Raw genomic sequence first — 24,921 nt, 5'->3', positions numbered from 1 at the left:
GAACAAAACTAATCCCTGTCCATATTCAAGTTCAACTTGGATCTATGGAGGGCAAACAGAAACTTTACCTCAGAACTGCCTCTTGTGCTACCAATGGACAGAAGCAGCTTCTAAATGCTTTATCCCAAGCATGGGTCCCCTTAATTTATCTATGGTATGATCCCAGTTATTCTCACTAGAGGATGTATATAATTTATCAACCATGGGGTGGGTAAGGCCAATCTAATACCAAATGGGACAAGTTAATTCAAACACCAAAAAGGAAGCTGGCTAGGCTTAAAATGGCCCAGAAGGGTAACTAACCTACTAATTACCTATGAACCTATAGGTGTTTTGATTTTCTATCATAGGACAATGTAGTTTCTTATTTATTACAGCAGTTTTAGTTTTGTTATAATTGAGTTTAACACCAGATATTTCTCATTACTATGTCACTGAGCTTTTTAAAATTTGTATTGATGCATTTATTTATGTTAAAGTTAATAATACAATGTCTACAAATAAAAGGCATATGGATTTATATGTCACTAACTTTGCATATTTTTTGTTAGAATTTTCTTTCATTAAGTTATTGAAGGGTTCTATTGCCATAACAAATTATAGTGGGGAAAGAGAACATATTTGTTTTACAGTATTTTTTATTTCAAATGTTTCTGATAAAATGATCCACTTTTAGTGCATTTTATTTTTCAAATATACATTGTAAATAATGTAATGAGTTATTGTTATAATGTTATTAATATTTCTCTGTAATACTAAAATAGACATTTCCACTTTGACATAACAAAAGCTTTTTCTTTTTTTAAAAAATTATTATAGCTATTTTCTCATTGTATTTCTCTGCATAATTTATTAATATTATTATGATATTATATTGTGAGTGAGATATTAGAGGGGATAGGCAGGTTTAAGTGTTGATAAAGAAGTAACAATAGAATAGTAATTTCATTGTGCTAATTACAAGTAATTAATTCCCTCACTAAACTTAAGAAGTGCAATAAAGTGAGGTATTAGAATGGTAAAAGCAGGTTAAATCATTTAGTGCTTTAAAAGAGATATATGAAAGATGATGAAGGGTGTTAGGAGAGCTATGACCAAGATGAGGAACAGGGACAAAGCCAGGGGGCAGAAATGAAGACTTTTAGTAATGGTTTGAAAAAACAAAATTGGGAGACAGACCTGATTGATGTAGGATTTTTTTCCAGATTGTAGCTACACTATTGGAACAGAGACTGGCCATAGCAGCCTTTTGTAGTTTGTAGATGGTAAGCAGTTTATCATTTCACCAAAGGGGAAAGTTTTGAAGATAATAATGTAGTACGGGGCTAATTTTTGGGCAGGCAGATGGAGTATTGCTGCTGTTGTACATTAAGATGAGCTGAGTGTAAGAAAGGTGGTGAGGAAGTTCAAGCCAGTTAAATGCTTTTAGTGCTGAAGAGTGGTGCATCCATTAAGGATTGTTGCAAGCAAATCTAGCAACTTTGTTGTAGCACTGTTCAAGTTTAGAACTAAGTGAGATTAAGTGAGACTTGTAAGTTCCTCATGATAGGGACTGCACATAGTAGAGAGGGTAAGAGTTAAGTGGTAGCTGGAGTACGTTGACAGAGTTTGTAAGGAATTTTTTACTATTTGTAGGGTGCCTAGTTTTGATGGGTTTTGTTGATGCTGTTCTGGATATGTAAATCAAATTTAAGATTGTCATTGATTGTCATGCCAACTACTTTTGTATGCGGGGTAACCAATTATGTTTTTTACTTAAGGAAGGAATTTTAAAGTTGCTTTTTTTTCATGAAAATGGGATTTTGGAAAAAAAGAGAATTTATTTTGGGGGGTTTAATAGAATGTAATTATCTAGTAGCCATCTTTCAACAGAGTTCAAGGCTTTTTGAGTAATTCTTTGAAGATATTTAGGTTGTTGGAATATTAGGTAGAATTGTCTGCATACTGTACAAGGGAATCTTACTGAGAGGATTTATTTATATTGCTAGTGAATATATTCAAGAGTAGAGGTCTGAGAATGGAGCCTTCTGGCATGCCAGTATTGACAGGAAGGAAGGGAGAAAAGGTGGAGAGCCATTTAACGGACTAGTTTCTATCAGTTAAGTAGCTGTTAAACCAAAGTAGTATGGGTTGTGATGTTGTTAATTTTGTATGTTTTCTTGTTAGAGGACTGGTGAATTATCTCTTCTGAAACCAACATTTTTCTAACAGTAAATTCATAATACAAAACATCCTGGAGTCCATTGCTCCTAGTTTAATCACGTTTCCCTCACTAAACTACCATTAATCCGTTTACTTAGCTTCCTGTAGGAGATAACTCTAGATCTTGTCTGCAATTAATCCTTATAAGATTATTTTACCATCTTTTATGGAAAAAAGGAGAATCTCTAGAGAAATAGTGAGCATATAAATACAGTACAAACTTTTCTATTATTTCTTATTATTTCTATAATTTTTGTTGTTGTTTCTCAGCTTATTTCTATTTCAAATACTCTTCCTTATTTATTTTATTTACTTACTTATTTTGTTAAATGGGGTGGGTAAGTGATGGCTAAATAAAGATGTTTCTTGTTTAAAAACACAGAATTACATTTGTTAGATGTAACATGATAAAAACAGGCATACAAATACAAACATACAAAGCACAACAGCTATCAATGGTTACAAAAATAAATGAGAGAACAGAAACTGATTATATTCATAGATATGTAACAGAAGCATTTTATCATGGTAATGAAATTGACATTTGTATCTTTTAGAAGCACGCGATGAGTCAAGGGTGAAACATCACAAGGTCTACAATATATGATTGCTGGTTAATACTTCACTTCTTCAGTTTCACCTTCTTCTCTTTCTTCCTGTTTTTCCAATACAGTTTCTCTTTTCTCTTCTCCTCCTCTGTTATTTTACTTTTCTTACATTTTATTTTCTTTTACTTTTGCCTCTTTCCTTTGTTTCCTTTATTTTATTCCCTTCTTTTCTATTTTCAACCCCTACTTTCCTCTTTTTGCTCCTCTCATCTATTTCTCTTTTTTCATCATTCCTCTCCTTCGCTTTCTTTCTTTAAATGTATGTTGATGATACAATTTAGATTAATTTTCCAGTATCCTTTCCTATTAAAAAACAAGATAGGGCTTAGGATGATCATTGCATTAAATATTCTTCTCTTTTGTATTGCATAGCCTTACTGAGACTATAGGTTTTCACAGAGTCCTTTCCTTGTCTCAACCAAAGTGCACAATTTTGCATTTCTTTTAAATATTTTTTATTCCTGGTTTTCTGCTATTCCTCCAGCTAGCTATCCTTCCTAAAGGAAGCTTTTGTGTCTTTTACTCATGCCAGTAGCCAGGATTTTTCAGTACACAGCAATCAATCATGTGAATACAATTGTGCACTAACATCAATGCATATGAACCATAGTCCTGTGCAGGACGGCTGCCTGTTTCTAGCCCTGCTGAAATTATCCTAGTCTCCACTAGGAGATGACTTGTTTCCTGCCTTTTTACCTTGGAATAGGTGTGTACGCATCTTGATTTATTCTGAACCTGACTTGCCAGGGTAACAGGCTGGCGCTCAACTTTGGAGTCAGTTGACTAGCCATTTAAACTTACACATTTTACATTAAATGCCAACTGACACCTTTTGTCCTCAGTGCTAGTTGCCACAAGTCTATGTGGAGTACTCTACCTCCCATAATTTCAAGTTTTTTGATGTGTCTGAATGTAGCAGAAGGTGGCTGTATACAGATGCCCAGGGATTACCTGTAAATCAGTGAGCATTCTAAGTGTATTTTTTTCATTTTGCTGCTCATGCTGAAAGTGTTTCTGTTATTTTTAGTGACACTGTTAAGTTATGTTCTTCACTTCTGGTGCAAGGCACTGATCTGGACAATGTTACTGAATGCTCCTGAAGTGAAAAGTGTTACTTTATTTCATGCTGGAGCCCAGATTCTGATTTGGAGAATATTACTAAATGCTCCTGAAGTGAAAAATGTTACTTTATTTTCTACTGGCACCAAATTCTTATTTTGAGAATATTTCTGAATAATCCTGAAGTGAAAAAATGTTACTTTTTTCATGCTGGAAACAGATTCTAATTTGGACAATATAACTGAAGGATCCTGAAGTGAAAATGTTACTTTATTTCATGCTGGTCCCAGATTCTGATTTGGTGAAGAATTTTTTTTCAGATTTTTGTGCCATTGGTGTTAAATCCTTAATTCATCAGCAAGTTGATTTGATCTCTGTTGTTGTAAATTGCTACCTGTTTCTGACTTGGTTTGAACTTTGGCTTAAGGTCTTCATGAATTGGAGCCTATTTACAGTGCCTGAGAAAAGGTTGCTTCCAGAGACTGGGCTACAAATGCTAAAATGGCAACCTGTTACTCCATTCTTAACTTGCTTCTGTTTTTTCCTCCCCGTGACTCTATTTAATCTCATTCAAAGTCCAAAAGCATTTTCCTGTTTGAAACGTCTGTTACTATATGTAGCAACTTTATTGCAAGATTTGTTTTTTACATTTTTCTTTGGTTTGTACTTGGTCTGCATTAAGCAACAGCACATCCCTGCTTTGTCTTTATTGTTTTTTCTGGTGTGGAATACATTTAGAGAACTATCGCTCTGTTGGAATTCATTTGAGCAATCTGGGAACTACAGTATTTGTTGCATCTACACTTGGGAAATACTGGTGATGCATGTTCCAGTGATGTCTTTAAATGTATTAGTTTTATTTTTGCTGTACTTTTTGTTTTATATTTAGTCTTTAAATTTTATCTCAGAGCACGTGTAATTTGAATACAATTACTTTTCACTAATATGTACTGTTTGTATCATTTTTATATTTCTAGACTTGAATGCTTTGCTTTTTTTTCTAAAGTATTTAGGGCTTTAGCTGTTTAAAACTATGAAGCTGAAACTGAAATATGTGACTATCAGACTGATGCTACCATCAGCACATAACATGATGCTTTATCTTCAAACCTAGTGTGACAGTTAGTGTACATGTTACTCAGTGTGAACAGTCTCACTGTTGAAGCCTGTGACACTCCACTGCTTACTGACTTCTCTTCTGAAAGTGCTGTTTCAACAAAGACTCTTGCTTCCCTTCATATATCCAGTTTCTTGTTTGCAGCAATGTTTTGGATCCCACTTCCATGCCCTTTAATTTTCTGTGAGGCACAGTGTCAAGGGACCGGCTCAAGTCTAGATACACCATATCTGCAATCTTTCTCCTCTACAAGGAAGGGGTAATCTAGTCATAGGACTGGATCCACTTGGATGGACAGGGTGTCTGCTGCATGAAACCATGCTATAACCATCTGCCATGACACACACAGTATACTACTATGTATTGATGCAGCCCTGGATATGCACTATATATTATCATAAGCTGGTATGAACTGAGAAAAGTGCCCTAAACCTATCCAGTCTGCTATATGTGAGCACACTCATCAGCAAAGGAGTTGATACAACTCATCAACAAATATCTGTGATACAGGACAGAGTATATGGTCTTTTGTGAATTTAGTTAATGAGACTGATAAAGGAGAGGCTACAAGCTCTTTATCACCCTTTGTGACTTTGGTTAAAGTGCATTGCATAGAAAACGACACATTAACTTATATTTGTAGTGATGTTATCACAATAATGTGACTTCATGGAATTTGAAGACATAGCTGGAAGACCATTTTCTGAATGGCTGTCAGTGAGGGCAGGGATCTGAGGGCCTCGGTTTGTGAAATGCAGATAACTGGAGTAGGGGGAGTTGGAGCACTTGCTGAATACTTTAACAATATAAGGAGAGTAATCCTACATACCACCCTTGTAAATATGAGGGGCAGTGATGCAGTCATCAAGCCAGAAGACATATTTATGTACATGATGTTGGTAGAAGGGCATGTGACAGATGGGAGACATTATGGCAGCATGAAAGACAGAGGGCATTAAGGACGGTTCCTGGTGACACTGGTTTGTACAAAGGTGCTGGAAGGAGTTGGACAGTGGAACATTCCTAGAGTATGGGTTCCAATAGGAGAAGCACTGAGCAGCCAAGATCCTTTGCCATTATGGCAAAAAAACAAGGGCATAAAAGGTCCTTCCATTTTAAAAGGCACAATTTAATCAGATCACCACTTGTGGGCCACATAAACAGTATTGCCAGTGGAAGACTAGTGTCATTAACTATATTAATGGAAAATCTAAGTCTTACACCATGAGACATCCATGTCCTACTATATGAGGAAGGGGAGTTCTATTTTAAAGATAAGCTGTCATGGTAAAGAAAGGTTGAAAAATTCTGGAATGAATACATGAAGGATAAATGAAATATGGAAAGTGAATAAAAGAAGTGGACAGATGACGTTATTAGTTCTGAAACTTTATTTTTATTTATTTTTATTTATTTTACATTTGTTAACCGGGATAGTCCGACTGGATGCATCCATTTTTTCAGCGGGAGGCCGGGGAGAAAGTCAAAGTAAAAAAAAAAATTTATTATCAAAAAAAACTTCAATAGATGTCACATACAGCGACACTTAATGGTATATATTTGGTGAAAAAAACAGACATTTAGTATTTATATTTTCAGGAATATCAATCAAGACAATCCACACACATAACATCTATACAAAAATCTAAGAAAGAGAAGCCAGGCTTGATGCATGTCCAGTGTGACTTGAGTTTGAGTTTGAAGTGAAGTGTTTGAGCTTAGAGAGAGACTGAGAGAAGAGAAGAGTCAGGGGTTCTAGGTTCCAAGGTTCCAAAGAGAGTTGCTGAGTTAGTTAAGAGGGAGTCACCGATTTTATTAGATTTACAAGAGTCTATAAAGGAGTCTACTGGAAGTTGTTGATCTATCTAGTAACCAGGTAATAGTAAACCAGGTTTTTAAGCGCGGGGGGTATTTTTTTTGTGTCATAACTTGTTGGTTATATTGGACTAGTTGGTTATACTGTATTAGCAGGCCAGAGGTTATAGGGAAGGGAGCGTGATGTGTCCAGTAAAGTGTCCTGTCCTGAAAAGTCCTGGTAACAACATATTGTATTGATGATTTATTCAGAACAGTTTTTATTATTGTGGAGGGATGAGTATTGCGGAGAGAGAGGAGAGAGAAGAGAAGTAGAGAGAGAGAAAGATCGCTCAATGGCAACTTTAGCTGGGCACAATCAAACTTTTTTTTATTTTTTTTTTTTGACCTTTTTTTGAATTGATTGTTTTGATTTTATTGATTTATTTTATTATCGATGGTGACACCCAGTGTTTTGTAGGACATAGAGTTGTAGAATTGTCTTGCAAAATTGTTATTGTGCATGCTGCAAGACCTAGTAAAATTAATGCTTTGAGACCTTGTGTAATTGAAAGATTGGATTTCAGTTTTTGGATTTCACAGCAGTACTGAAACTGGAGTATTCAAGACAGTTGTTCCTATGGCAAAAATGTGAAATAAAAAGCTGAGTATATTTTGTTCAATAGTGAAGGATTCTAACCTTACACATGATGAAAAAAGTCTGATGTTCTTTTGATCAGATTTCACCCAAAGGATGCAGGGGACCAGTTGGCAGTAGTGTGCCTGGTAGACAAGCAACAGATATAAAGCAATGAATTCATTTTTTGGTTTGTTTTTTTTTGCATGGAGGCAGAACTTTTTATAATCTCAGGAAAAGGGCTTTGTTTTTTTGTGCCACCATATACACATAACGTCTCTGACATCACTACACTTCTGAGGAAAAGAAGTGTCTCCCTCACTGATTTTCACTGAATACTGTATGATTTCTAACAGTAATGCAAATGGAATTGCTTGTCAGCACACAACTTATCAACTCCTCTGGTAGAAAAAGGGAGGAAAGGATAAGCAAAGACAATTTAAAAGAAGATATTTGTATAGAAAATATGTTGGAGAAGATGCTGGAAGTAAAAAATGTGGAAGAGTGATGGAAATGGACAAAGAAGAGGCAATAACAAAGACAACTGAGAGCATGCAGAAGGAAAGTAATATGGAAGAATCCAGAATCAAAAATTGTTAACATGAGTAATGGGTATGAGGTGTTGGGTATGGAGGAAAAATAGAAAAAGGAGAAGAATGTCAATCAGGTAAATGGGCTAGCATTTGGACCATTTCAGCCAGAACCAAAGCACAGTGCAGTTTCATTACTTAAATGCATAGTAATATCATATCAAATTTAAAACTCAAGGGTGACATTCTGAAAATAAATATTTATACCGCATAATACTCAAAACAGAAATACAGAAAGCTACTTACAAAGGACATTGCTACTGTACAGTGCATGAGTTTATCTGCTGGATGTAGAGACAATACTTCTTACAAACACCTACTTCAGGGAATAAATGGTCACATGATGCAATATGAATATGAATACACATGATGAAGATATGATGGAAGACGAGGGAACGTTCAGATGATGAAAATAAATAAGCAAGCCCATGGAGCAAAATAAATATAAAGCCAAGAAGCGGTTGAGGAAAGGCATGGTGACAGAAGTTAGTACAAAAAAATAAAACATGGATAATAAGCCTGAGTGAGACTAACCTGGCTAAAGAAAATGGGGAATTGACTTATCTTACAGTAAATTAAACATAGAAACCAAATGCATTTATTCTGATTGTTAGAAATGCAACAAAAGACAAAATCAAATACCTTATATGTAGAAACAGTAAGCTAATTTTACTGCAGTGACAGAAAGCATTCTGCAATAATTTACAGGATTGATAGTGTTTGAATGGAAAGTGAAGAAAATAAGAGAAGTAAAAGAAGGGAGACATCTGTAACAGGTAATATAAAGGGAAAGAAGACGTACAGAATTATAGTGGTATATAATCCATTCACTAAAAAGAACAGGGGGAGTTATGAAAAGGGAAGGAATGTCTTTTATTTACAAAGAAAACTGTAAGTTGGGAGAAGACCTTAACTTATAAGTAAGTGGAAGAAAAGGGAAGGTTTATTCAGATAAAAATGATAACTATTAAAAAGACAAGGTTAAGGTGACCAATAAAGAAAACATCTGGAGCATATGAAAAAGAGCAGCTAGGCATTGACATTGATTATATATTTTGTTCAGGAAATACAGAAGTAAAGAAAGAACAAATGCTCAAATCTGAGTGTAAATAAAATAGACATGAAGAGGTATAGCAGAACAGCGTATTGCAGAAAGTTTAGAATCATTTATTAAAGGATGTAAAAGGAATAGAAAAATGAAGTCCATTAGAAAAGAAAAGCAGGGTGAGAAATAATAAATTTATTGTGAGAATTTCATAGAAGCCTATTAATAAAGAAAGGGAAAGAAAGACAGAAAAGAAAACTGATGTGCAAGAGGCAAGTGCATTAAAATTTCAGGACTGATTAGGAAACTGAAAGAACTTGCAGACCGAATTAATAGGATATTTATTGTTTTTGTAAAAAGTCAACAAGGAATGGAAGAAAATGAGAAAAGGTTAATCAAAGAACTGATGAGGCAACGGAAGGAAATGAGAGATTAAATTAGGAAAATAGATTGTATTGGTAAAAAATAATAAGAAAAGAAACACAAATGAGAAAAAAAGTGTAAAGTGGTGATTAGGAAACTGGATGATAATTACAGGTTAAATCAATACAGTATCTGTTGTGTTGGTAAAATGATGACACTACATGGAACAAAAAGAAAAGAATAGACACTAAGGAATGCAGAGTATGCATAAGAAGATAGATCACTAAATATGTGTAGGTAAAATGAAATAAACGCTAGTAATGAGTATACTGGAGCATTATTTAGAGGAAGAAAATACAGAAATGGTGAGGGAAGGGAATAAACAGGTACTGTTCATTTATAGAACAAAACAGAAGCGGTAGAAGAAAAGATGTTAATAAAAAAACTGAGAAAATACAGTGTTTATCATAATGATCTGCTGCAGTAGCCTCAGCTATATGGGTTATATCCTACATATGATATAACAGCCAGCCAGCTTCCAAAGCTTCAAAACTGCTAAAGGCATTTTATAAAATCATAATGATCTTTATGGAAAAAGAGCTTATGGAAATTGAGGAGCGTGTATTATATAAGTATATGATGAAGACTTTAATGTAGCTATATTTGCGTCTTTAAAGACAAACAGGAGAGTAAGTCCTTTGTATTGGTGGTCTATATAACTTTTGAAAAATGGACCTCAGAACAGGAAGAAAAATATTAAAAATAGGTTGGTATAATTGTTACCAGAAGTAATTAAAATACAGGCAATATGGAGTGAGAAGGAGAAGACAGATATGTGATACATCATTGAAAACAATCAGTGAGAAAGACTACTGCAGTGGAAAACTTATGAGACTTAAAATATCCACATTTCTGAAATTTCATATATTCTTGTACTCGTATGTATGTGTGCCTTCTGTAAATATGTGCCACACCAGGAGCAGCAATATCCTTGACCTAGTCATTAACAACATGGGCGACCGGTGTTCCACACCAGAGGTCAATTCCTTGTAGGTCAGATCCAACCACAAGTTAATCACCCTAGACATCCACATCCCACCCCACTCCCCATTAGGGAAACCACTGTAAAAAATTTATCAAAAGCCAACTTCATGCTTCTTAAGACAGAAGTGGCAAACGTCACGACACCCATGCAGACATTCAATAGAGGTACGACTGCTGAATCCTACACAAATGCACTTTATAAGCACTTACACAAGTGCATGGATCGTGCTATCCCTAACAGAACCAATATGCTATCCTCCAAAAAAAGGAAGCCAATCTCGTGGTCCCCTGCCATCAACAAATTCTACAACAGAAGAAAGAAACTGCTGCAAAAAAGAGTAAAATCTCATGACTGGAGGAACTCCCTGGTCAGCCTCAGTAAGAAGCTGAGATCCCTCATAAACTCCTCCAAAGCTAGTTACAAAAACAAAATTGCCACTGTTTCTAAAGACAACCACAAAGCATTCAATAGCTATGTCAAGAATCTCAATGGCAACACTCAGATCTGCTCTGAGTTACAGCACAATGGCACTAAATATATAGAACCAACTGATATTGCCAACATCCTGGCAGATAGATACAGTGCTAACTTTACCACCCTCTCACCCCCTAAAGGGCCCATCTCTATACCGGAAGAATGCAAAGTTCCTGTAATCACGGCTGCACAGTTAAAAACTGCACTCTCCAAAGCCAAGAACACAGCATCCATGTGACCTGACAACATCCCAGACTGCATTCTACATGAACTACAGAATGAACTGGCACCCCACCTAAGTACCATGTTCAATCATAGCCTCACCTCAGGCTTTATGCCCACTGTATGGTGCACAGCGATGGTTATCCCACTCCACAAAGGGGAATCCACCAAAGACCCCGGGAACTACCGCCCCATTAGCCTGACGAGCCTGGTCTGCAAGGCCATGGAACGTATCATCATGGAACTTATAAACAAAGACATTGGTAATCTCCAAACTCTGGACCCCACCCAGTTCAGGTTTGTAAAAGGCAGATTATGCCTCCTAAACCTGACAGACTTCTTTGAAGCAGTCAGCAAAGCCATAGATGAGGGTAAGGTAGTTCACACAGCCTATCTAGATTTTGCCAAGGCTTTCGACACCATCCCCCACTCTGGAATTATAGATAAACTCACTAAATTAGGTATAAATCCCTATGTCACAAGATGGATTGCCAACTGGCTCACTGACAGAACCCACACTTTGAAACTAGAAGACTCCAAATCCGACTTCAGACCAATGACAAGTGGAGTACCACAGGGTTCAGTCCTGGGTCCTCTCCTGTTTGGTATCTACTTCTCTGAAATACAGGCTAACACAGAAGGTCTTTGACTAATGAAGTTCACAGATGACTGCAAACTAGGAGCCATAATCGAAACTCCTAACAATGTGGACATCCTACAAAAGGGCTTCACTGAGACAGATGCCTGGTGTCAAAGCCATGGCCTCAAACTCAATGCCAAAAAGTGCATTGTCATCCCTTTTGGTAAAAACTCTGTACCCATGAACTACCACATAGGCGGTAGTCTACTTAACACCGAAAGTGTGAAAAGAGACCTTGGGACACAGGTGGACAGTAGTCTCTCCTTTGATAATCACATCACCACAGTAGTCAGGAAATCCTTCTGCATGGCACACCTCATCACAAATGGTTTCTCATCCAGGAAAAAAGAGGTCATTGTTCCCCTCTACTCATCACTCATTAGACCCATTATAAAGTACAATGCCCCTTTTGGTATATACCTCACAAGACATCTACAACAACTGGAAAGGCCGCAGAAATACCTCACAAAGAGGATTACCAGCCTCAAACAGGTGCCCTACGCAGACTGTCTCAAAAAACTCCAACTTTACTCCGTCGCATATCGCCTACTCAGAGGCGATCTCTGCCTAACATACAAAGCTATGTCAAACCCAGAGCTGTTGGACATGCTCCACTTAAAGAAATCTCAGTCCCTCCGAGCTACATGCTCTAGGGACCTAAACCTTGTCACCACAATAAATAGAACATGCTGGAGGGATAGATTCCTGTCCCAGAGACTTACCATACTCTGGAACAAGCTACCTATCTATATCAAACAAAGCTCCTCATTAGCACTCTTCAAGAAAAATCCTGATGATTGGATGGGAAATAGGAAATTCACCCCAGGGATCACTTCTGTGGCTCTGCTCAACAGGGGCACAGGAAAATAATTTTCTTGGGTGGCGAAAGCCAGGCTACCTTTTTGGCTAGGGTATATAGGCTCTAGGGCCAATAGCCTACTAACTACCTATGAACCTGTGATACTTGTCCAATTACAGGTGCATTAAACTTTAGTAGTAGGATGTGGAGAACACTAAACACAGGGAGCTGATGAGAAAGAAATAAGCATCCCTGGAAAATACCTCCTTGCTGATTCGCTGATATGGTCAGTGCATACTCTACCTATTATATCTGTCTTTGGAGTCTGTAGTGGGTAACTCCTGGGAAGAATTCCAAGCACTGAAAATTAAACTTCACATAAGGCTGAATCAAGAAGACTTAAAGACATGGGCTCAGCAAGTTAAGTCTATTGAGATGATGGAGGCTTGAATCATGGCATCATGCTCCAAACATTAATGGCACATGAAGACATAAACTGATGATTAAGAAGCTGCAGCACATAAGTCTGCAATAGCAAAGGTAATATAGACACCTTCAGTATACCTCACCAGCGTATTAAGACTAAGATCCAAACTGTGAGAATAACAGAAAAGAAATTAGTGGTTTGCAGGCTGATTCTACCCCCACAGCCTGACTTGTGACATCACTGCACATGCAAGCAGGCAGCTTATAAAGCCCCCCCCCCCCCCCCCAAGTGCAGGAATGAGAATAAATTCAAAAGTGTGCCAAGCTACAGATTTCAAGAATGGAAATGCTAATGGTTTCCCTCTGGGTAAGGTCTCTCAGATATCAATATATTCTTTATACCTAGTGAAAGATATGTTAATAATTGTGTGTGTGAGACATTTTGAAAGAAACGAGAGTTGAGAAGAATAAAAAAAACAAGGTAAAATAAATTACTGTAAATTTTGAAGTAAAGAATCTACTGAGCAGGATAAGATTTGGTAACAAAGCAAAAATCCTATTGGACCTCTACATTTGAACAGAGCTCTCAAGTTTTACCAACAGAATTTGGAACAAAGTAAAAAAGTAAAAAATAACTAATGAAAAAGCCCCAGATTAGGGACACATTTTAAATAATTGCACTATTATCTTAGAAATTCTCAAAAATGATTTATAGTTTTAGGAGGAATGGAATAAAACTTTGAGAAACATCAGGAGGTATTCCTAAAAAATAGGGACAGCTGAGAGGTTTGCATTTGAAATATTCATGGAGGTTTGCTAAACTAGGAAAAAATGTCACGTAAGGTAGAAATTACAGCTAAAAGGAGAACAGAACACCAAAATGTAAAAGGATAAATGGAGTTCTATCAGAAATGTTTTTATTTTCATCATTCATATATTCTAAGACACTAAACCCTGCACCATGAAAGTGGAAAGTAAATCTTTATAGGAGTTGTTTTTTGGGGGGAATAATAGGAAAACAGACTAAATCTGGAGAAATATGTTTATATTAACCAGAAAAATATATATTTCATGTCAGCTAGTAAAGAAAGGTAAGTTAGGAATGGCAAACCTTATAGTCTTTACATCGTTAAGACAAAAAAGATTCAGTGTCAGACGTGAGTATGAGAGGGTAAATGGAAAATTAACTCATCAGGAAAAGATGAGAATGAGTTAAAAATATAATATGAAAAATGAGAATATGGAAGATAAAAGAAATAATATACATTGCAAGGAAAGCATTATACAAAATATGCTTTTGTATATTTTTTACCTTCATTGTATGACATGATTAAAGTGCAATTTAAAGGGGAAAAAACTGTTTAAATCATCAGTGACAAGCTAATTTCTTGACATATGTAGGCAGTTATTTGTATGCTTTTACATGAAAAGATAGGAGCAAAAGGTAATATGAAATATAATCATGCAAGAGTACAATGTAAGGGACATACTTGTGATACAAGAGATATTTTTGCCTTTATTATGTTAATGCTCTTAGAAACAAGGTTTTGGGGAAGGGAAGTAGAGAACTGCGGATGGAGTGATAATATAGAACTATGGATTTTGGAAGGAAAATCAAAAGAACATAGAAGATAGTTTCACCTGTTATGACATATCTGCAATGTAAGCTGAATATTATACTGCAGAAAGATTTATTTTACAGGACTATGTTACAAAAATGTATTTGTTTTCATCATCTAATGAAGGAAGGAAGGAATTGTAGGCTGATACTTGTTAGACATGAGGTACGATGTGGAGAAGAGAGCTGGAGACGGATATGTTTATATGTTTAGGTTTGGAATATAAATGGTGTGTGGAAATATGGTTCTAGTGTTTAAAATATCTCCAAGGAAAAATGGGGACTGCTTTTTGTATTTTACATATACGTCTAAATTACTGATATAAATATGAATTGTTATTTTGTCTGTGTTTTAATAGAAAGGTCCCTACAAGTCTTTTAAGTGACATTAGATCTTTTACATTCACCTGATCCACTCCCAATGTAAGCCAACTGAACCTTAGTTCAACATCTCATCTGAAGTCTACTTCCACAACACTGCAGTATTCTCCCCTTATTGTACTGCAGTGTCAGTATTAGAATGTGAATCCAACTAATAGGTGTGAGAATAGCACTAAAAGCCTTCTGATCTTTCAGGTTTCAGCTGCAAATTTGCTACCTGCTGAGCGATTAAAACTGCAATTTGTCTTATGTGGAAGAAGGTGATGAATTTGGTGCTATGGCTGCAACAACCTCTAGTGGAGACCTGAAAGTTACCATAGACTCTTACTGTAACAAGAGTGAGGCAGGCCAGGATACTGCAGGAACTGCATATGGCATTATTTATACAACTGGTCTTTGTTTAGACCATAACACATCTGCTGTTTGGTAGATGAAAGGGTCAGTGGCAGGACATCATCCAGTTCTGGTCATAGAAAAGTACCACCCCTCTTCACCCCAGAATGGACTACCGTGGAAAAGGGTGATCAGTATTGAGAAAGCTAATTGGAACAACTGTAGATGAATTTGAAAATGTGAAACACTGTGCTTTTCATTTAAGAACAACACATCCCTTAAAAGGCATCTTTGCTATAATCTAAACAAGAACCAAGGAATTCCTTCAGAAAGAAATGGTACACATAAATGCAGTCATTGTAGTGCATGTAAATATGTATATACTGGTTAATCTTATCAACACCCTATATTGGCACCTTCCCTAACTTTAACACTGACTTTAATTTTTACGCTGATTGTAGGACAAAAAATGTGGTTTATTTCAGTTTCTGTAAGATATGTTATACAAGATATGTAAAACCAATCGTATGCTGAAAGACAGGATGCTTGAGCACTACAGGGATGTACGGAACACAAAAGAAACTCGTGCCTTGGCACAACATGTTTTAAAAGAAGGACTGAATCACAGCTTTAGTTTCTTTGTATTAGAAGTGTTAGCTGAAGGTATAAGGGGAGGAGACTTTAAAAACAAAACTGAAGTGGCAGAGCAAAACTGGATAATTAAACTTCAGGCAGGCAGACCTCCGGGACTGAATGCCAAAGTCTCCCTAAAACCCTTCTTGAAAGAGAGACCTTTGAAGCATTAAAGTATGATGAAACACTAAACTGCTATTTTTAAGATAGTTTTTAAAATTTTAAGTGCTTGATAATGTGTCTTTAATTTGTTAATTGATTTGTGATGTCATTAATTGATATGGTTTTAAAATGCTTCTGTTTTTTTAAGAGAATGTATGTCTGATGAAGCGGTGAATACCGTGAAAGAGCTAACATAATAAATTTTGTTATTTTTCTTTTTCCTGCTGTGAGTAACTGAGGCTGTTTCTTATTTATTTTCCACTGTTTTGCTGCTGTTGGTTACGCTGCACGTGTAAGCAGTTTTCTTTTTCATATCACTGGCTAGTGTTTCATATGATGGGTGTAGACTTCCTTAGTGAAACTTCCTGCTGATCTATCAAAGTTAGGGAAGGTGCCATTATAAGTGAATGTTGATATTTCAGCATAGAATAGGTTGCAATTGGTATGATTATTGTTAAACTTTGCTGTAGTGGCTTTCAGGAGTTTAAAGGGGAAGGTCACAAGTTTGTGGTCGGTCTTCACTTGGAAATGAGAGAACAAAGGAGTAGTGCAAGAGGAGGAGACATTTGTAAGAATCAGGTCAAAAATGATGTTTCCTTGACTAGGCTTATTTACCATCTGCTTTGTTTATTAAGTCTAGGAAATTTTGGACATACCTTATACTGAAGGTATAGGTGTTCCAGTTTATTGAAGGGTAGTTAAAGTCACTCAAAATAATGGAGTTTTGCCAAATGGGAGATCATTTAGAACACTGAGGAATATTAAGTACTCATCGGGGACAAATAAAGTGTTCAAAAACAAGCTGTTAGTTGATAATTAATCCTATCTAGAATGGTATGTAGTTCAGTGAGTTCATTTTGTGGGTCCCTAGGTATCTGTCTTGAGGTAATATGTTTCTTGACAACTATAGAGATTCCACCACAGTTGCCACTGGGTCTGAAAACACAAAAAGTACAAAACCCTAGTAAAGAGAGAGTGCTGTCTACATTTAACCCAGGTCTCACTATGCAGATATGGATGTTTTTCAAATGCAGGAGTGCCTCATGATAAGACAATTTATTGTTTAGACTTCTGTCATTGAGGAAAGCCACCTTAATGTGATCTGAATTCCCAATTAATATGTTAGTTATATTGGAATGTCCATCAAGTGGTCTCTGCCTAGAAATATACTTGGAGGACAGCAAAGGCTTTAGTTAGTATGCAAAAGACTTGGAATGAAAGGTGAAAGCCATCCTTTGGGATGCAAGCTCGACTGTTGAGTGTCACATCCCATCCCATGCTGACACATACTGGATCCCCCCTACACTGACACTAGATATTTAATAAGTTATTGAAGCCAGCTGTTTTTCTTTGTCCCTAGTCATCATGCAAGATAAAGGAAGGAATCCACTCGAGTGTCTTACCACCATGGAAAGTTCTGACATGTCTCTCTACATGTCCCTCAAGGTTTTAAGTCTCAAGAGAGTCACACCCACATGTACCACTATTCTTTCATAGTCATATTTGTCAAGAGTTAGGGTCCTCAGGATCCTTATAACATCAGAGATCTTAGCTCCTGAAAGACAATTCACTGTCACCATTACCTTGTCCAGCCTTTTGAGTGATAGGTCAGTGAGCCTGACAATAGAGTCAAAGATTTATGTGGCTGCTGTGGTTCAGTGGTAGCTTTAGAATGTTCTTACTCTGGGTGACTCTTTATGTGAGATATGCAAGAGGTGAAGGAGTGGCATGTTTTTTGCTGAGACTTGATCTTATTTCTACAAGACTTGGGGGGTGATTCCTTTACAGCTTCATTATAAGACATCTTGTTATAATTAGTGAAGGATTGTGTTGGAAGAGTATAAAGCACACAGTGCATGTTTTTAGATGAGATGGAAGTTCTTTTTAATGACAACCCACGCACAGGTTTAACAAGTTCAGTTAGTAAATATATCAAGAACAATCAACAACAAATAAATAGATGGCAGAATATGTCAGTAAAAACAGAAAAGGATACCAAAGCATACATGTTTAAAAATATTGGTATTGGCAGTAGAATAGCATAAGTATCTTAAATTAATACAAACTGAGACCTCTCTGAAATACAGTTTGAAATAAACCATATATAGCGGTCCTCGAGTTGATATTTACAGTGTGAGGTATATATAAAGTAAGACTGTGAGGCATTCTTTTAGGCATCATAAAGTTTTTTTGGGGGGGGGTATGGAATTCCATGTCTTTGGAGCCATTTTGAAAATGGCTGTTTCAGAAAATGAGGAAATTAACTAAGGCCTGACTCCCAACATTTGTCCTTGTGGCTAGGACCTTAAGGGGTATTATAGTGAAATATATAGTAGTACATTGGCAAGTGGGAGGCAAATAATAAGAAACCAAAGCCAATGAATTGCTAAGAAAAGAGGAGAGTATCACATTCAGCAACAGGAAGGCAGGAAACAGAGTTAAATAAAGGGCAATGATGTATCCTTGGCTTCAAACTGAATAACAAGTTATAACTAGTAATCTCTAGAGTTATCATGGATCATGGTTTGAGACCTATCTGGTGCTGCAAGGGAAAATGCATCCCCAAGCTTGGGAATTAGTACAACTTTAATTATGATCAATTAAGAGTCTGCAGTTAAGAAAATAGCAATTTTATAGGAGAGTTAGTTGACGGTGAACATTTTTGACTGTGAGACCAATATGACAATGAAATTGTAGAGACAGGTTAAGGATAACTTATATTTGTAAAAGTGAACATAAGAACTGTGCATCAGTACTCACTTCAAATCCACCAATGATGATCAGACCATGGATATTAAATTTGCTGATAGTTTCACTGATTTCTTCAAAGTATTTAGAAGGCAAAATCCTACATAAAAAGAAGAAGAGAGTACCACTATTACTAAGCAGTTCACTTTTGTTCTGTATATTTCTCAAATAGATATCTTTAGTCTTGGCTTCTTGCAAGTAAGCTAAGGGATATTCAGCATGTTAAGTCACTGTTAACACATTTTGCTAAGTCAACATATGTATGTATGTATGATGGTAACTGCAGTATAGTGTAATGCAGTGGTAAGAACACAAAGCCACCATTTATAGAGGTTTGAGCATCACGTGAGGAATATATCATATGCATAGCTCAGTGTTGCAGCAAACGTTTACCTGTTCATCAAAATATTACTTTCAAAATGTTAGCACATAAAAGTGAGTTTTATTTTTTTTATCTGCATAAAAGTGTACTTAAGCTACTGCAGACATTAAAGACTACATGTATATAATTAATGAATACTGTATTTTTTAATAGACTGCACTTTTTAACTTTAATATTAATTTAGAAGCACTGTTCACATAGGAAATGGCCAGCAGTAGTGTATAGCACATTTTATGGGTATTGCTGCTTGGTTAGAGGACACTCCCTATTGTAGATGCCTCTCTACAAAGAGGCATAAATACATATAACATCCCAAGAGCCACAGCGTTCTGCTGTTGGCAGGTCCATGGAAATCAACCAGGCAGCTACCTGTGACCAGCAGGAATCACCTAACTGATCAAAAGGGAAATTAGCACAAAAAATGATCTCCATGTGTAGCAAAACAGTAGACAGGAAAAGAAATTCCCTGTTTTTTAATTTCTCCAAATCTTTTGGGTTTCTAATATCATGACGGGAATGGACCCCATTCCTAAGTGAAAGTATGATTAAAATTCATGAAATTAGTATTGTTTCACTCTTTGATGTCAGGCAAAAGTGTTCTTTGCAGCATCTGCAATGTGCCCAGTAATGAATCCTTCTGCAATTTGTTTGGAGTTACATGTATTGGTAGCGTATTTAAATAGGATTGTATACTCTTTTTTTAAAAGACCCATTGCTCCTACTACTATTGGAACTATCTGGGTATCTTTCTTTCACATTGCTCTCATTTCTGCTTGCAAATCCTGATATTTTATGACTTTGTGTCTCTCTGTACGCAGGACTCTGTAGTCACTGGATCTGGCGATTTCAATGATCAATGCTACTTTTGTCTTCTTTTCATGGACCACTATATCTGGTTTTCTAGCATCTATCTTTTGAACTGTTGGTATTGGGTGATTCCATGTGATACAAACTTTATCATTTTCTATGATGCTTTGTGGCTCATATTTCCAGTGTTTTTCTGCCACTTCAGTACCATAATGTTTGCACATTCCCCAGTGCAACCGTCTTGCCTCATTATTATGCCTTTCAGTATACAGTCCTTCTGCTGTCAGTATGTTGCAACCAGCAATGAGGTGTGCAACTTTTTCCAGTTCTGTTTTACAAAACCTGCATTTGTCTGTTTCTCCCACATGTTCAATGGACTTTGTAAACCAACGTGTATGTAGCCCACTATCTTTGGCTGCCAATATTAACTTTTCATTTCTTAGTTTAAATTCACCTCTCCTTAATCATTCCTGCCTTCATTCCTAATCAACATGAGGTTCTTCCAAAAGTTTTCTATACTTGCAACTATATTTATGCTTTTTCCACATTTCTTGCCTTCTCATCTGGTCCTTCACCTTATATTCTTTCTTTTGTTTTTTGGCACATTCAGTTGCTGCCTGATTTTTATCTACTTGTGGTTTGATTTCCATTCCTGCTTGATGCCGATATGCTTCTGCTAGCCTAAGCAGGGAAGTCATCTTAGATTTATTCTCCTCATGTTTCAAAACTTTTACTAAATTTGTGAGTTCAGCAGATATGTGTGGAGTCCCACGACTGCAGATCTATACATGTAATCAGTTTCAAGGAGGACCACCCCCCTCCTTCAGAACAGGAAATATATAATCTTGGTATGCACTGATTTTTATAAATCATTTGGTGAACATGAAGCATCCTTCTTGCTTTCCTATTTAATCTATCCAGCATGTTTTGGGGCAAGTCAATCACTCCAACCTGTAAGTTAGGACAGAAAGAGCAAATTGGTTTATAGCTTGGATTTTGTTCCTAAATGTCAAAGCTGTTTTCAGGATTAATTTAAGTTTTCTGAAGTACTCCTATGTTTTATTCGCATTTGTTCATGTTTTATTGTAGATCCTTCACCAGTTCCCAAATATTTATATACTCCATCTTGCTCAAGTTCTTTTATATCACATTCTTGTCCCAAACTAATGTTTTCTTGGTGCTGCAGTTTTCCTGCTTTAAAGGTTGCTTTTGCACATTTATCAAGACCAAATGACATTCTTATATCATCTGATAAACTTTTGACAACTTGCAGTTGTGCTTTCAGTTCCTCATCTGATGAGCTATACTGTTTCAAATTGTCAACAAACAGAAGATGTAAAGTCTTTGCACTTTGTTGCTTTCTAGGAGCCAAATTATAGCCATGACCTAACCTGTTTAAGACAGTTTAACGGATTAAGGGAAAGGCATAATAGCAGCGGTGACAGAGAGTCACCCTGGAATATCCCCCTTTGGGCTTTTATCCCTCAATATTAAGTTGTCCTTTATCATGGCTTAATTGCAGAGTGGTCTGTCACTGTAATGTCATTGATCAGTGCAGAGTGTATCTTATACATTTTTAAGCACTCTTTTATCCATTAGTGTGGGATACTATCAAATGCTTTTTTGTAGTCAATGCAGGCCATGCTTAAATTCTTCCCCTTTTTACAGTTCTCCACTATGACTTTATTTAACAACAAATGATCCTTTGTTCCATATGACTTTCTTTTATTGCCCTTTTGTTCTGTTGCCATAACTGAGTTTTCTTCTAAATGACTATAAACTCTGTCAGCTTCAATTCAAGTGTATAGTTTATACGTCGTCAGAAGACAAGTTATTGGTCTATAATTTTTAGCTTAGCTTGCAGGTTCACTCTTAAGTTGGAGCATTGTTTTTCATGTTGTTAGCCAGGTTGGTGTCTGGTTGGGGTGCGCATATAAATAATTCTTACTCATGGCTAAATCTTCGTGCAAAGGTGTTATACTTTTAACCAGAAGTTAGATACTGCATCTGGGCCTGGGGCTTTCCAATTGGAGGCTTTTCTTAACTTTGTTTCAGTCTCTCTGGTTGTTACTTCATCCCATTTCATATCCTGTACCTTTAAACTTCTTATTCTTTGTTTTACTACTTCTATCCATTTAGCATCTTTGTTATGTTCCACATGGTCTTCATAGATACTTCTCCAAAATGTATCTATTCCTTCTTTTTTTGGTGGTCTTTCAATTCCTTTTACCTTATTTCCCAGTTCTCTATAAAACTTTTTTGGGTCATCAATAAATTACTTATTTTGTACTTTTCCTTTATATTTCTCTGTATCTTCTAAGTTTTTCTGTTTGTGCTGAGAATTTTAGTTTGTTGTTTGCGATAGTGCATGATAGATCCTGATCTGTTCTAATACTTCGCATTGCTTTTATCACGTCTATCTTTGTGAGCATTTTTGTTCATCTGTTCCCTCTTGTATACTTTTCTAATAGTGACACTTCTTTCCTGCTATAAAGGGGCCCTGATGTAAGTATACTTTTGCATGAAGTACTTAATTATAAAAGCTTAATAAAAAGTTCTCACAGCAGAAAATACATTTGGAAACATTTCTAAGTAGCAAAATTAATGAGAGCAATTGCAGAAGGCATAAGAAAAAGAAGCTGCAGTACCAAGAAGACTAGTCATTCCTGTTCAACTGGTTTTACCTTTTTTATACTGAGATATTATATGATATTGCAGTAAGAGAGTATTTGTCATTTTAAGGAAATTGTGTATAAGGAACAGCAACTGCAAAGGGCCTTATTCAGGGTTCTAATTGCTGCAATTTTGGTAAACCCCCTGAAAGAATTTGTCAGCAGGTTCCCTTAAGAGGGAGATGATCTCAGGAAAAAGGATGTAAGCAGCTGTGATGACGTTCTGCAAATGTGGGGCAGGTAGCACAGTGTAAACTACAGCTCATTTGATTTTGTTTATAAGTAAAATGTCAGAAGTTGTTCTAAAGTTCTGGGCTGCTGCATGAATTCCAGGTGGTAGATATTGTCAGACTGACCTGATCTATTTCTATGACTGGGTCACCAGAGAGGTACGTGGAGGCAACCCTGTGAATGTGGTCTGTCTGTATCTCAGCATGGCCTTTCACTGTATCTCAGCATGGCCTTTCACTTTTCTTCCTGCATTACAGGTTCCTCACAGATTTGAGAGAAGAGGATGCAGGTAGCCACCTCTATGAATGAGTGGAGATGTGGGTGAATAACAGGAAGTAGAAGGTAACAGTCATGGCGAGCTCCTAGACAGCGACAAAGTGACGTGATATCATGCAGAAGTTATTCCTGGGTGCAATGGTTCTAATTTGTTCATCTCTCTGTCCTTACACAATGTCTGGGAAGTTAGAGTGAGCATGTTGCAGGTGACACCAAGGCTGGAGGAGGTGGCACATATAGCATACAGAGAGACTGAATGCCTGGTATAAAAAGTAGCACCGCCATTTCAGCTCATATTAACATATTGTAAAATATCCCAGAAACAGAAATTGAGTTAAGAGAAGTAAGAAAAAACATAGCAGAAAAGTGACCTGGAAATCATAATAAAATAAACAAACATCAGGCAAAGGAAGCAGCAAAAGGCAAATATGATATAGGGCATATGACTGAGGCGGTGGTGTGCAGTAAGAGGAAAGGTGATTATGACCCTTTATCAGGTACTGATTACTCCAGATCTGTAGCATTAGTTCTGGAGATATTATGGAGGAAGACAGATCACAGTGATGATGTGAGTAGAGGGAAAAGTAACCAGGATGATGATGATGTGATTGGAGGACATATGAGAAGAGATAAAGGAGTTCAACTTTTTTTCCATTGGAAAAAGGAGAGAATATGTTGATAGAGTTATGTGATGAAATTAACATAAAAATAAAGATAAAATGGGAAAGAGGTAAATGACTAGAAAGTGAAATGAATGACTCTGTTGTAATTCCAAAGACAGTATTTGTGATCCTCAGAAGTATGAAATCATTGTAAATCTGGAGGGATAAATACCTTGTGGGAGGTTATGATAACTCACTGAAGTACCCCTACTCTGAGGTTTAGCGACCACAGAGCTTGTATATAAATACTCATCAAGTGTGCAGAGGCATGTCAGCAGTGATGTCAGGGGTGTACACGACTGCCTAACCTACCAAAATGTTTTAAAAGCATAACAGTATGTTTCATTATCCACTGTTTAAAAAGTCAAATCAAAAGGTTTTTTCATTTGAAGGTCTCATAGTATCAAGTTTTGCAACTGCAATAGGGAAAAAAATTAACATAGTTTACTACTGATATGAGAAAGTATTTTTCAAAGAGTAATTGATAGATGGATTCAGTTGACATAATTGGTGGCAGATGCTAAGATGTTTGGGGATTTTAGGGCAGTTTGACATTGCTATAGGTATGGGATGGAATAGGAAGCAGCTACCCTAGGATTTTTGCAACACTTGGGCAGACTACATTGACCATTTTCTTTGTCTAGTTAGTTTATGTAATGCAATGAAACTACAGAGAGTAAAGGAAATGAATGCAACAAGCTTCAGAGGCATGCCTAGGCCAAAGATAGTGTAATGGCCAAAGCTTGCTGATGCTGATATCACAGACCATGTAGATGCTAAGTAAAAGTGGCATCCAGAAGTCTGCAAGACAAATAACAAAAGAATAAAATGTTAAATACACAGAAGTAACAAAATAACACAATTATGACAATTTATACTTAACAGTATATCTTTGAGAAACTGTCACTATTACAGTAAATCATAGCATCTGTGTTAGCTCAACTTGTCCTGAGTCTCTTTGCTTCTCTAAATAGACCACTGTAGGCTTTTGCCCA

The 24,921-nt window shown here is 36.5% G+C and overlaps 1 protein-coding gene across 2 annotated transcripts in view; it reads right to left on the bottom strand.

Annotated features, from left to right (window-relative positions):
* PFKM (phosphofructokinase, muscle) overlaps positions 1–24,921 on the bottom strand; it is a 345,974-nt gene that overhangs the window by 77,777 nt on the left and 243,276 nt on the right. For both annotated transcript variants that reach the window (XM_044083480.1, XM_044083481.1), the window contains exon 16: positions 18,909–18,996. In XM_044083480.1, coding sequence (XP_043939415.1) covers positions 18,909–18,996 — 88 coding nt within the window. The remainder of the gene's footprint in view (positions 1–18,908; positions 18,997–24,921) is intronic.

Source organism: Protopterus annectens, chromosome 9.part0 (genome assembly GCF_019279795.1).
Source record: "Protopterus annectens isolate FY-2018-M chromosome 9.part0, PAN1.0, whole genome shotgun sequence".
In the NCBI taxonomy this organism is placed as follows: domain Eukaryota; kingdom Metazoa; phylum Chordata; order Ceratodontiformes; family Protopteridae; genus Protopterus; species Protopterus annectens.
Note: the sequence above shows the minus strand (reverse complement) of the source record. Positions and strands in the feature narration are given on the sequence as shown.